This window comes from Tachypleus tridentatus, chromosome 11 (genome assembly GCF_004210375.1).
Source record: "Tachypleus tridentatus isolate NWPU-2018 chromosome 11, ASM421037v1, whole genome shotgun sequence".
In the NCBI taxonomy this organism is placed as follows: Eukaryota; Metazoa; Arthropoda; class Merostomata; order Xiphosura; family Limulidae; genus Tachypleus; species Tachypleus tridentatus.
Genome location: NC_134835.1, coordinates 8,315,065 through 8,331,028, shown reverse-complemented (window position 1 = coordinate 8,331,028; position 15,964 = coordinate 8,315,065). Strand labels below are relative to the sequence as shown.

At 32.0% G+C, this 15,964-nt stretch overlaps 1 protein-coding gene across 10 annotated transcripts in view; it reads right to left on the bottom strand.

Moving 5' to 3' along the window:
• LOC143231655 (uncharacterized) overlaps window positions 1-15,964 on the bottom strand; it is a 163,880-nt gene that overhangs the window by 22,246 nt on the left and 125,670 nt on the right. For 8 of the 10 annotated variants that reach the window (XM_076466208.1, XM_076466210.1, XM_076466207.1 and 5 more), the window contains 4 exons: window positions 15,803-15,925; window positions 1,667-1,744; window positions 777-864; window positions 35-184 (listed from right to left, as the gene is read on the bottom strand). In XM_076466208.1, the coding sequence (XP_076322323.1) occupies window positions 35-184; window positions 777-864; window positions 1,667-1,744; window positions 15,803-15,925 (439 nt within the window). Of the gene's footprint in view, window positions 1-34; window positions 185-776; window positions 865-1,666; window positions 1,745-2,383; window positions 3,038-15,802; window positions 15,926-15,964 lie in introns of those variants that run through there. The other 2 variants (XM_076466217.1, XM_076466216.1) reach the window with 2 other exon arrangements.

Genomic DNA, 15,964 nt, shown 5'->3' with positions numbered 1-15,964 from the left:
ATTTTAATTTAACCCCTGTTATTCCTTGTCTTACTTTCTCTAGAAGTGTTCAACAAGTGTTCTCCAAGATCACAGCCAAACACTCTTTCTTTTAGGATTCCACTCTGCTTGAGTTTTCCTCGAGGAGGTCTAGATAGTAAAAACTGTCTGAAAAAGGCTATCAGCTTCCCTTGTTTTCTTAACACTTAAAGAAAAAGAGAGAGAACAACAGTTACAAACCACAAAAAACAAAATGTATACATCTTAAACATCATGGAAACTTATTTGAAATAGTTTCTCTGTTTCATCAAGCCAACATTTATCAAAAGTGGCTGTATTTTCCTGACAAAGTATTTTACTAAGTGACCTACAAGTTATACAGATAAATAGTGTTTAAAATTTTTGAAAAACTAGCCACTACATCAATTTTATTCTCCTGAAATTAAATAATTTAGAAAACACTGCCTATTTCTAATTTTATGCACAGAAAATACATGATATCTTATTACCTTGGTGTAATTAACTTTACTACCTTGTACATGAATTTCTTTTCTGACCTACATTATAGATTTGTTTCAGAGCAGGCATTACTGATAATTAGTATATGCTATTAGTTAAACAGTTTTCTTAAATTTGAAACTGTGGAAATGACCTATTTAGTAGTGTATAACACAAAGGGCAAACATTATCTTATATCAACACAGTATGTTGATACAAGATGAAGCTACTTCCAGTACAGAACCACCATATATACATATGGCTATCAATACGCTTAATGTAATGCTACATCATCTTACCAGGCTTAGTTGCAGAACTGGGAAGAGTCAGTGATCTAGGGATTTTCTGCCCAATTACTTCAACACATTCACTGGGAAAGAATCCAACCTTTCAATAATAACAACATTCACAATTAAAAAAAATCAGTGGACCCTAAAAACAAAATCTGTGACAAATCTAATAAAATGACCCATTACTTAATTACTTGTAAAGAAAATAATTTGATTTTTTTATGTTGATATACTGGATTTGGTTTTGTGAAGTTAACTTAAGTAATGAAAATTACAATATCTTATTTAACACTTAGATTACAGATTTCTATCAGAATTAATTAGCTTTACTTACACAGAGAGACTGGGGTTTAGGGTCTCTCAAAATACCCAAAATAATTCAATAGCTTGTCAGACAACCATTTCAGTTAAGATGGCTGACATTAAAGTAAATCTTTTAAATATTCCCAAAATCATATTTTAACTGAATGGTTAAGAATATCTTGCTAAAATAAAGCTAATTATATTGTTCCTGTGTTAACAACTATATATGAGACTGCCTAGAAAATTCAATATTAATAATAAACTTCTACTTATGGTACCATGATAAGTAAATTAACTGTTCAAAGTATTAGAGCTGTAATAGGATCGACACTTTTAACAATAGCACTTAACATTAAGTTTCTACAGTTTGTAATACATACTATCTGAGCTTGGTTATTATGAACTAAATATATTTACAAGATAGGCTGCATACAGTTTAGTAAGACAAATAAACAACATTTATAGCTTTTTAAAATACTGTTAACTGACCTTAACAAAAAGATGCACCATTTAAGCCAAACTCTACATAAGACTACTTAGGAAATAAGTCAATAACCTAATAAAGAAATTTAAAATTTGTCACGTCAAATTCTTACTTCAAAACCACGCTTTCCTCTCCACCAGGTGGACTCCTCTGGCGGTGGCATGTCAATTACTGAAATCATATCTCCCACCTATTAAACAAAATATTCTAGTAAGCCTAACATCCAATAAAATACAAAAAAGCCTTCAAAACATAAAATATGCAGATTATCATATAACTATGATATCATATAAGAACTACATATGAACTATGATATATATCATATAAAAACTATATATGAACTATGGTATGATATCATATATCATATAAGAACTACATGTACAATATAAATTATGCATCCTGATGTACCACAGTACCACATATTAAAAACAGTATAGAACTGACATTGTAACACAGGCTTATCTATTTTGTATTTAGTTTCTAAATTAATTTATTGTAGATTAATAAACTGCAAAAAATTTGGTGAACTAGGCTGTTTACTTTACTCATACCAACTTGATAAAAGGTTATCTCAACAGACACAGGAGATTTTATTTAGGTGTTGACACAGGACTGACAGTATTTGGTGAACAAGTTACATCAAGAATTTAAACCAAAAACACTGGTATGTAAAAAAACAAAACACCAGTAAAACATAATACATAAAACAAGTAGAATACACACAATAAATAAAACAAGCAAATTACAATACAGTGTCAAATTATTTGGACACAAAATAATTAACTTAGCTAAACAATTTTAACCAAAGTGATTTCTAACTTGTACCTACCAACAGAAAGGAAAGCTCACCAGTTTCAAGGATTTAATCGTGAAGTTTTGTCTACATCAAATACACAGTTTTATTGCTAATTGGTAATCACGTATTAATTGTTCGTCACATTATCTGAGAAAGAATATCCAACATCTGCATAAGAAAAATTCGACAAGATAACTTGCGTTAAGTACAGGCGAAGCTGTTGAATCACATTACACCCACACGAGACGGATGGAAGTTATATCACTTTTTAGTGACGATTAGCTCATTCTAAGAAGTGCTAAATTGAGCACAGGCAAGCTTCCGGCACATTTGCGTCTTCAGAAGGAAACTGCCATCTCCGTAAATCGTGACTTACGTCTTAGACCACTTCAAGTACTGTGTTGTCGTGCGCGTACAACGCTCAGCTCTATATTAATATAATACAAAGATTTTGCATGTGGTTCTTCGTGCAGCAGCAGTTACACTAAAAAAAAAGGTACTGACGTCATTAGCAAGCAAGAGACTCGAGAAGAGTCCACGTTCTGTCGTGGGAGGTTGTGGGAGATGTCTTGTGAGAAGGTTACCGAAACGTACTCGGTCACGCGTAGAAATGCTCCATTTTCCAAGACAGTTAACCTAAATTCGCTAAGCTTGGAGGCTGTGACAAGTCAGTCAACGTGTCGTGTAGACAGCCTTTATACTGGACCGAGATGTTCACGTGCTTTGAAACTGAGGGAAGGAAACATGCCGCGTCAGCACAAACATCTATTAATATAAACTAGCATTTTACACATACAAACATGCTTGCTTAACGAACAAAGTAAGGCGTTATAAGTTTCCACAATTATCAGTGTTCACTTGGTTATATTTATGTAGTAGAAACACATCTGTATTGCGTTACTATTATGCATTTAGACTATCGCTGTGCACTGTAAAACGTGAAATACAACACACGTCATATATGGATTTGATTAGTAAAGCAGAGGGTCACATTTAACAAAAACAAGCCACTCCTTAACGCTTAGCAACAAATACTGAAGCAACTGTATATATATATAAAAAAAAAAGAAGACCCAATCCGTGGGAAATACATGGATTTGCTAAGGTCAATGTCCTCCATTGACATTTCACAAATAATAATACTTATAAACATAATAATTCTAAACATTAGCATTTATAAAACGGTGATCGAACATTATTATTTGGTTAAATTGGTAACATATTTACAGTGCAAATGGTTTCTTCGCAGTTAATATTTTTCATATAGATTTTTTGCTTTATAAGTTCTATAAGAGTTGATGTTGTACCATTATTGGTGGGTCCTGGCCGAAGTATGAACTAATGTTCCACCCCACATTTATCCTTTCTATTAAGAAAATATCACACTTATTTTTAATCGAATTTATTAGGGATACAAAATTAAGGAAATAAAAAAAAGATACACATTTCCTTAACAAAAACGGTCTTTTTTTATTATTTTCTAATACGCAAGGTGTGCCGCAGGCAATTGTCACTTTCCCACAATGGATAAAACGTAGATGACTGTGATGCTCTCGTGTCAAAGCAGGGCTACACAAGTCGATGTGTCATACAGTTTCTTTATAGTTCTTATGTCAAAATATTGTAGGAGTTGATTTGAAACTGGTACTTTCAATTTCTAGTTAAAACAAGACTGTGGAAGTTGTGGTTATACTGTTACCATGAAGTTCTAGTTAAAGCAAGTCTGTATAAGTTGAGGATACTCAGACAGTAAATAAATATTTTAATCATGATATTTATTATGAAATGCCCTGGAGACTTACTAAAGTCACATAATATCTCATTATGTCATTGGTAATAGTGGTGGAGACTTACTAAAGTCACACAATACCTCATTATGTCATTGGTAATAGTGGTGGAGACTTACTAAAGTCACATAATATCTCATTATGTCATTGGTAATAGTGGTGGAGACTTACTAAAGTCACATAATATCTCATTATGTCATTGATAATAGTGGTGGAGACTTACTAAAGTCACATAATATCTCATTATGTCATTGATAATAGTGGTGGAGACTTACTAAAGTCATATAATATCTCATTATGTCATTGATAATAGTGGTGGAGACTTACTAAAGTCATATAATATCTCATTATGTCATTGATAATAGTGGTGGAGACTTACTAAAGTCACATAATATCTCATTATGTCATTGATAATAGTGGTGGAGACTTACTAAAGTCACATAATATCTCATTATGTCATTGGTAATAGTGGTGGAGACTTACTAAAGTCACATAATATCTCATTATGTCATTGGTAATAGTGGTGGAGACTTACTAAAGTCACATAATATCTCATTATGTCATTGGTAATAGTGGTGGAGACTTACTAAAGTCACACAATACCTCATTATGTCATTGGTAATAGTGGTGGAGACTTACTAAAGTCACATAATATCTCATTATGTCATTGGTAATAGTGGTGGAGACTTACTAAAGTCACATAATATCTCATTATGTCATTGGTAATAGTGGTGGAGACTTACTAAAGTCACATAATATCTCATTATGTCATTGGTAATAGTGGTGGAGACTTACTAAAGTCACATAATATCTCATTATGTCATTGGTAATAGTGGTGGAGACTTACTAAAGTCACACAATACCTCATTATGTCATTGGTAATAGTGGTGAAGACTTACTAAAGTCACATAATATCTCATTATGTCATTGGTAATAGTGGTGGAGACTTACTAAAGTCACATAATATCTCATTATGTCATTGGTAATAGTGGTGGAGACTTACTAAAGTCACATAATATCTCATTATGTCATTGGTAATAGTGGTGGAGACTTACTAAAGTCACATAATATCTCATTATGTCATTGGTAATAGTGGTGGAGACTTAATAAAGTCACATAATATCTCATTATGTCATTGGTAATAGTGGTGGAGACTTAATAAAGTCACATAATATCTCATTATGTCATTGGTAATAGTGGTGGAGACTTACTAAAGTCACATAATATCTCATTATGTCATTGGTAATAGTGGTGGAGACTTACTAAAGTCACATAATATCTCATTATGTCATTGGTAATAGTGGTGGAGACTTACTAAAGTCACATAATATCTCATTATGTCATTGGTAATAGTGGTGGAGACTTACTAAAGTCACATAATATCTCATTATGTCATTGGTAATAGTGGTGGAGACTAACTAAAGTCACATAATATCTCATTATGTCATTGGTAATAGTGGTGGAGACTTACTAAAGTCACATAATATCTCATTATGCCATTGGTAATAATGGTGGAGACTTACTAAAGTCACATAATATCATTATGTCATTGATAATAGTGGTGGAGACTTACTAAAGTCACATAATATCTCATTATGTCATTGGTAATAGTGGTGGAGACTTACTAAAGTCACATAATATCTCATTATGTCATTGGTAATAGTAGTGGAGACTTACTAAAGTCACATAATATCTCTATGTCATTGGTAATAGTGGTGGAGACTTACTAAAGTCACATAATATCTCATTATGTCATTGGTAATAGTGGTGGAGACTTAATAAAGTCACATAATATCTCATTATGTCATTGATAATAGTGGTGGAGACTTACTAAAGTCACATAATACCTCATTATGTCATTGGTAATAGTGGTGGAGACTTACTAAAGTCACATAATATCTCATATGTCATTGGTAATAGTGGTGGAGACTTACTAAAGTCACATAATATCTCATTATGTCATTGGTAATAGTGGTGGAGACTTACTAAAGTCACATAATATCTCATTATGTCATTGGTAATAGTGGTGGAGACTTACTAAAGTCACACAATATCTCATTATGTCATTGATAATAGTGGTGGAGACTTACTAAAGTCACACAATACCTCATTATGTCATTGGTAATAGTGGTGGAGACTTACTAAAGTCACATAATATCTCATTATGTCATTGTTAATAGTGGTGGAGACTTACTAAAGTCACATAATATCTCATTATGTCATTGGTAATAGTGGTGGAGACTTACTAAAGTCACATAATATCTCATTATGTCATTGATAATAGTGGTGGAGACTTACTAAAGTCACATAATATCTCATTATGTCATTGGTAATAGTGGTGGAGACTTACTAAAGTCACATAATATCTCATTATGTCATTGGTAATAGTGGTGGAGACTTACTAAAGTCACATAATATCTCATTATGTCATTGGTAATAGTGGTGGAGACTTACTAAAGTCACATAATACCTCATTATGTCATTGGTAATAGTGGTGGAGATTTCCAAAATCACATAATACCTCATTATGTCATTGGTAATAGTGGTGGAGACTTACTAAAGTCACATAATATCTCATTATGTCATTGATAATAGTGGTGGAGAGTTACTAAAGTCACATAATATCTCATTATGTCATTGGTAATAGTGACGGAGACTTACTAAAGTCACACAATACCTCATTATGTCATTGGTAATAGTGGTGGAGACTTACTAAAGTCACATAATATCTCATTATGTCATTGGTAATAGTGGTAGAGACTTACTAAAGTCACACAATATCTCATTATGTCATTGATAATAGTGGTGGAGACTTACTAAAGTCACATAATATCTCATTATGTCATTGGTAATAGTGGTGGAGACTTACTAATGTCACATAATATCTTATTATGTCATTGGTAATAGTGGTGGAGACTTACTAAAGTCACACAATACCTCATTATGTCATTGGTAATAGTGGTGGAGACTTACTAAAGTCACATAATATCTCATTATGTCATTGATAATAGTGGTGGAGACTTACTAAAGTCACATAATATCTCATTATGTCATTGGTAATAGTGGTGGAGACTTAATAAAGTCACATAATATCTCATTATGTCATTGGTAATAGTGGTGGAGACTTAATAAAGTCACATAATATCTCATTATGTCATTGGTAATAGTGGTGGAGACTTACTAAAGTCACATAATATCTCATTATGTCATTGGTAATAGTGGTGGAGACTTACTAAAGTCACATAATATCTCATTATGTCATTGGTAATAGTGGTGGAGACTTACTAAAGTCACATAATATCTCATTATGTCATTGGTAATAGTGGTGGAGACTTACTAAAGTCACATAATATCTCATTATGTCATTGGTAATAGTGGTGGAGACTAACTAAAGTCACATAATATCTCATTATGTCATTGGTAATAGTGGTGGAGACTTACTAAAGTCACATAATATCTCATTATGCCATTGGTAATAATGGTGGAGACTTACTAAAGTCACATAATATCATTATGTCATTGATAATGGTGGTGGAGACTTACTAAAGTCACATAATATCTCATTATGTCATTGGTAATAGTGGTGGAGACTTACTAAAGTCACATAATATCTCATTATGTCATTGGTAATAGTAGTGGAGACTTACTAAAGTCACATAATATCTCTATGTCATTGGTAATAGTGGTGGAGACTTACTAAAGTCACATAATATCTCATTATGTCATTGGTAATAGTGGTGGAGACTTACTAAAGTCACATAATATCATTATGTCATTGATAATAGTGGTGGAGACTTAATAAAGTCACATAATATCTCATTATGTCATTGATAATAGTGGTGGAGACTTACTAAAGTCACATAATACCTCATTATGTCATTGGTAATAGTGGTGGAGACTTACTAAAGTCACATAATATCTCATATGTCATTGGTAATAGTGGTGGAGACTTACTAAAGTCACATAATATCTCATTATGTCATTGGTAATAGTGGTGGAGACTTACTAAAGTCACATAATATCTCATTATGTCATTGATAATAGTGGTGGAGACTTACTAAAGTCACACAATACCTCATTATGTCATTGGTAATAGTGGTGGAGACTTACTAAAGTCACATAATATCTCATTATGTCATTGTTAATAGTGGTGGAGACTTACTAAAGTCACATAATATCTCATTATGTCATTGGTAATAGTGGTGGAGACTTACTAAAGTCACATAATATCTCATTATGTCATTGATAATAGTGGTGGAGACTTACTAAAGTCACATAATATCTCATTATGTCATTGATAATAGTGGTGGAGACTTACTAAAGTCACATAATATCTCATTATGTCATTGGTAATAGTGGTGGAGACTTACTAAAGTCACATAATATCTCATTATGTCATTGGTAATAGTGGTGGAGACTTACTAAAGTCACATAATATCTCATTATGTCATTGGTAATAGTGGTGGAGACTTACTAAAGTCACATAATACCTCATTATGTCATTGGTAATAGTGGTGGAGATTTCCAAAATCACATAATACCTCATTATGTCATTGGTAATAGTGGTGGAGACTTACTAAAGTCACATAATATCTCATTATGTCATTGATAATAGTGGTGGAGAGTTACTAAAGTCACATAATATCTCATTATGTCATTGGTAATAGTGACGGAGACTTACTAAAGTCACACAATACCTCATTATGTCATTGGTAATAGTGGTGGAGACTTACTAAAGTCACATAATATCTCATTATGTCATTGGTAATAGTGGTAGAGACTTACTAAAGTCACACAATATCTCATTATGTCATTGATAATAGTGGTGGAGACTTACTAAAGTCACATAATATCTCATTATGTCATTGGTAATAGTGGTGGAGACTTACTAATGTCACATAATATCTTATTATGTCATTGGTAATAGTGGTGGAGACTTACTAAAGTCACACAATACCTCATTATGTCATTGGTAATAGTGGTGGAGACTTACTAAAGTCACATAATATCTCATTATGTCATTGATAATAGTGGTGGAGACTTACTAAAGTCACATAATATCTCATTATGTCATTGGTAATAGTGGTGGAGACTTACTAAAGTCACATAATATCTCATTATGTCATTGATAATAGTGGTGGAGACTTACTAAAGTCACATAATATCTCATTATGTCATTGGTAATAGTGGTGGAGACTTACTAAAGTCACATAATATCTCATTATGTCATTGATAATAGTGGTGGAGACTTACTAAAGTCACATAATATCTCATTATGTCATTGATAATAGTGGTGGAGACTTACTAAAGTCACATAATATCTCATTATGTCATTGGTAATAGTGGTGGAGACTTACTAAAGTCACATAATATCTCATTATGTCATTGGTAATAGTAGTGGAGACTTACTAAAGTCACATAATATCTCTATGTCATTGGTAATAGTGGTGGAGACTTACTAAAGTCACATAATATCTCATTATGTCATTGGTAATAGTGGTGAAGACTTACTAAAGTCACATAATATCATTATGTCATTGATAATAGTGGTGGAGACTTACTAAAGTCATATAATATCTCATTATGTCATTGATAATAGTGGTGGAGACTTATTAAAGTCACACAATACCTCATTATGTCATTGGTAATAGTGGTGGAGACTTACTAAAGTCACATAATATCTCATTATGTCATTGATAATAGTGGTGGAGACTTACTAAAGTCACATAATATCTCATTATGTCATTGGTAATAGTGGTGGAGACTTACTAAAGTCACATAATATCTCATTATGTCATTGGTAATAGTGGTGGAGACTTACTAAAGTCACATAATATCTCATTATGTCATTGGTAATAGTGGTGGAGACTTACTAAAGTCACATAATATCTCATTATGCCATTGGTAATAATGGTGGAGACTTACTAAAGTCACATAATATCATTATGTCATTGATAATAGTGGTGGAGACTTACTAAAGTCACATAATATCTCATTATGTCATTGGTAATAGTGGTGGAGACTTACTAAAGTCACATAATATCTCATTATGTCATTGATAATAGTGGTGGAGACTTACTAAAGTCACATAATATCTCATTATGTCATTGGTAATAGTGGTGGAGACTTACTAAAGTCACATAATATCTCATTATGTCATTGATAATAGTGGTGGAGACTTACTAAAGTCACATAATATCTCATTATGTCATTGATAATAGTGGTGGAGACTTACTAAAGTCACATAATATCTCATTATGCCATTGGTAATAGTGGTGGAGACTTACTAAAGTCACATAATATCTCATTATGTCATTGGTAATAGTAGTGGAGACTTACTAAAGTCACATAATATCTCTATGTCATTGGTAATAGTGGTGGAGACTTACTAAAGTCACATAATATCTCATTATGTCATTGGTAATAGTGGTGAAGACTTACTAAAGTCACATAATATCATTATGTCATTGATAATAGTGGTGGAGACTTACTAAAGTCACATAATATCTCATTATGTCATTGGTAATAGTGGTGGAGACTTACTAAAGTCACATAATATCTCATTATGTCATTGATAATAGTGGTGGAGACTTACTAAAGTCACATAATATCTCATTATGTCATTGGTAATAGTGGTGGAGACTTACTAAAGTCACATAATATCTCTATGTCATTGGTAATAGCGGTGGAGACTTACTAAAGTCACATATCTCATTATGTCATTGGTAATAGTGGTGGAGACTTACTAAAGTCACATAATATCTCATTATGTCATTGATAATAGTGGTGGAGACTTACTAAAGTCACATAATATCTCATTATGTCATTGGTAATAGTGGTGGAGACTTACTAAAGTCACATAATATCTCATTATGTCATTGATAATAGTGGTGGAGACTTACTAAAGTCACATAATATCTCATTATGTCATTGGTAATAGTGGTGGAGACTTACTAAAGTCACATAATATCTCTATGTCATTGGTAATAGTGGTGGAGACTTACTAAAGTCACACAATACCTCATTATGTCATTGGTAATAGTGGGACAGCAAAGACAATAAAATACATACAACTACACAATACCCAAAAGAGTCACAAGTAGTCATGATGTAGTAAGTATAAACTAATCACCAACAGCCAACTGGTGCCATATGTAAACCAATTTATTAACAGGATTAGAACACTACAGGTAACAAATTACAAAGAAACCATGCAATAGACAAAGCAGTCAGTGATAAGCATGACAGTAAGTAAACCTATTTAAAACAATAAATTAGAGATAAAAACAAGATATCATGAAACTAGAATATTCAAAATGGTCAACTATTACAAAGAATACAACATGGTTGTATTAACATGCCAATATAACACAAGCATTAAAGAAGGTAGGGCTGGTCTCCCATGTCAAATACATGATAGATCAACATCCATTTCATTCACCCATAAATTTTAATAGCCTTACATTTTCTCCACTTGATTTTGAATTTTCTGGTGCATGACAATGACTTATTGTAAACAGATAATGTTCACTAATTTGATAGTAGGGTAAAATGCACAAGTACGAAATGGTTATGAGGTCAGTTAATGAAACTGACCTTCTAGTCAGTCTCCAGTAACAATACAGACTTTGAATCAACTTCATTTTTCTTGTACGCAAGTTCTGCACTCTTAGTTACATTTTTTTATGCCCACCAAGACATGACCATGATATTACGATAAACAAACTGCACACCAACAGTCAGGAATATGCATCTTTCAAGTGCAGTTATATCAAAATCGTGTATGTAGTTTAAAGTGTAACATAAAATTTAACACTGAATGTCGTATAGGATGATCCACGTACAGCTGTATCATCCCTATATAATTGTATTATCGAGATGGCTGGTCAAAATGTTGTTTTGTACTTTGTTTTAATTACAGTTTCAATACCCATACCAGCCGTCTCGAGAATACATTTTTACTTTAAGTGGGTTTCTCCTCGTTACGAATCCCTATATAATTGTTTGCATTCTTTTTGTCACTGCCACCTCTACGTGATTTTTACATTTACAAAATGTTTGTATTACATGTTTTGGGATGCTATTTCCCCTAACTGTAAGTTAGTGTATTCAATGAATGTCTGTAATAAAATGTAAAATAATGTTTTCCTTACTCCTTCACTTTACATGTAACATAGGAGTTAACTCCCTAAAAACACCAACTGTACAGTGTACAAAGCATTGAGTATTCTACATGTTACACTGATATATCAATAGGTCTGGGTCTAAATGGAACACAGATACATGTACAGAGATGTGTGAATATCATAATATTTTATTAATACTACAGCTACACTGATTGAGTTACCAGGAACAGATAAGGTAACCTACAGAATAATGTGGTAGAATAAATAACCATTACCAACAGTGGTACCTATATGGAGTTGCATCTTTCAAGACAGAGTCTGCAATAGATTTACTTCATGAGTACAAAGTGGCATTTGGATATATTTTATACACTACGTACACTTAAGTTTATATATTATTCAACAGAGTTGTTTAATCAATAATTGTTACGAAGTGTCTGCTTTTTACATGCTAGCAAAGTGTTATTATATTTGTCACACAATATTAATTTTAGGCGTACAATATTTTTAAACACTACAATTTTTCATCTAAACTGATGAGCTTTGGATTGAGAAAAACACATTGCTATCATGCAAACATACTGTTGGAATACTATTATCACAGAGTTTCCAACTGTTGAGAATCCCCAAGGGACTAGACCAGAACGTTTAAAAATATATAACAGGCCTAATGTAATGTCCTGTTACAAATATAAAAGTTGTAGAAATATTTATTTTCTTGTACATACGAGGTTTAAATTCAGGGAATATGATAATAAAAACTAAAACAGTATTCCAAATATCTAAATAAATTCAATGATCAACCAACAAATGTAATCAATTTTCATGTGTGTTTTTAGATGAGATTGTTTTTTGTTGCAACCTAAGAAATTAATATTTGATTTAACACAAGATCATTCAGTATTCAGAGTAGATGGAAATGAGCCCCTTGTTCATGTTTCTTCCAGAGAACATACAGTCACTCAAAACTGAGACATCAGCTACAGAGTACATCAAGTATAGATATTAACATGAAAATTGTGTTGAAGATATACACTTATATTGTGCTATGTACAAAATGAATGAAGCTCACTACAACACATGCTGGTGTTTCTGAACAGTGAACAAATTCTAACTTCACATACCATTACTCAGGTCAGACACAGTTGTATGAAATACTATTTGAAAACCAATTAGAGAGAAAACTACATTCAACAACATCTGAAAGCTAATAAGTTGAAAAATACATTCAACAACATCTGAAAGCTAATAAGTGAAAAAACTACATTCAACAACATCTGAAAGCTAATAAGTGAGAATACTGCATTCAACAATATTTGAAAGCTAATAAGTGAAAAAACTACATTCAACAACATCTGAAAGCTAATAAGTGAGAAAACTACATTCAACAATACCTGAAAGCTAATAAGTGAGAAAACTACATTCAACAACATCTGAAAGCTAATAAGTTGAAAACTACATTCAACAACATCTGAAAGCTAATAAGTGAGAATACTGCATTCAACAATATTTGAAAGCTAATAAGTGAGAAAACTACATTCAACAGCATCTGAAAGCTAATAAGTTGAAAACTGCATTCAACAATATTTGAAAGCTAATAAGTGAGAAAACTACATTCAACAACATCTGAAAGCTAATAAGTTGAAAACTACATTCAACAACATCTGAAAGCTATTAAGTTGAAACTGCATTCAACAACATTTGAAAGCTAATAAGTGAGAATACTGCATTCAACAATATTTGAAAGCTAATAAGTGAGAAAACTACATTCAACAACATCTGAAAGCTAATAAGTTGAAAACTACATTCAACAACATCTGAAAGCTATTAAGTTGAAACTGCATTCAACAACATTTGAAAGCTAATAAGTGAGAATACTGCATTCAACAATATCTGAAAGCTAATAAGTGAGAAAACTACATTCAACAATACCTGAAAGCTAATAAGCGAGAATACTGCATTCAACAATATTTGAAAGCTAATAAGTTGAAAACTACATTCAACAACATATGAAAGCTAATAAGTGAGAAAACTGCATTCAACAATATTTGAAAGCTAATAAGTTGAAAACTACATTCAACATCTGAAAGCTATTAAGTTCAAAATGCATTCAACAACATTTGAAAGCTAATAAGCGAGAAAACTACATTCAACAATACCTGAAAGCTAATAAGTTGAAAACTACATTCAACAACATCTGAAAGCTATTAAGTTGAAAACTACATTCAACAACATCTGAAAGCTATTAAGTTGAAACTGCATTCAACAACATTTGAAAGCTAATAAGCGAGAATACTGCATTCAACAATATTTGAAAGTTAATAAGTGAGAAAACTGCATTCAACAATACCTGAAAGCTAATAAGTGAGAAAACTACATTCAACAATACCTGAAAGCTAATAAGTGATAAAACTACATTCAACAATACCTGAAAGCTAATAAGTGAGAAACTGCATTCAACAATACCTGAAAGCTAATAAGTGAGAAACTGCATTCAACAATAACTGAAAGCTAATAAGCGAGAATACTGCATTCAACAATATTTGAAAGCTAATAAGTGAGAAAACTACATTCAACAACATCTGAAAGCTAATAAGTAAGAAAACTACATTCAACAATACCTGAAAGCTAATAAGTGAGAAAACTACATTCAACAATACCTGAAAGCTAATAAGTGAGAATACTGCATTCAACAATATTTGAAAGTTAATAAGTGAGAAAACTACATTCAACAATACCTGAAAGCTAATAAGTGAGAAAACTGCATTCAACAATATTTGAAAGCTAATAAGTGAGAAAACTACATTCAACAATACCTGAAAGCTAATAAGTGAGAAAACTGCATTCAACAATATCTGAAAGCTAATAAGTGAGAAAACTGCATTCAACAATATCTGAAAGCTAATAAGTGAGAAAACTGCATTCAACAATATTTGAAAGCTAATAAGTGAGAAAACTACATTCAACAATACCTGAAAGCTAATAAGTGAGAAAACTACATTCAACAATACCTGAAAGCTAATAAGTGAGAAACTGCATTCAACAATAACTGAAAGCTAATAAGCGAGAATACTGCATTCAACAATAACTGAAAGCTAATAAGCGAGAATACTGCATTCAACAATATTTGAAAGCTAATAAGTGAGAAAACTACATTCAACAACATCTGAAAGCTAATAAGTAAGAAAACTACATTCAACAATACCTGAAAGCTAATAAGTGAGAAAACTACATTCAACAATACCTGAAAGCTAATAAGTGAGAATACTGCATTCAACAATATTTGAAAGTTAATAAGTGAGAAAACTACATTCAACAATACCTGAAAGCTAATAAGTTGAAAACTACATTCAACAATATTTGAAAGCTAATAAGTGAGAAAACTACATTCAACAATACCTGAAAGCTAATAAGTGAGAAAACTGCATTCAACAATATCTGAAAGCTAATAAGTGAGAAAACTGCATTCAACAGTACCTGAAAGCCAATTAGTGAGAAAACTACATTAAAACTTATTATAAAGTTGTCAAAAGCCCTACCTCAAATGATATCTCGTCCGTAGCCTGGGCTGTATATCGTTTGATGACGTAAACTGCCGCTATGGCGGGTGTATTAATAGCTGCCTCGTCTGTTACGATCAATCTGTTACCTCGATTGTCCAGCTAATTAAAAAAACAATCGTCATATAAGTAAGTATTACA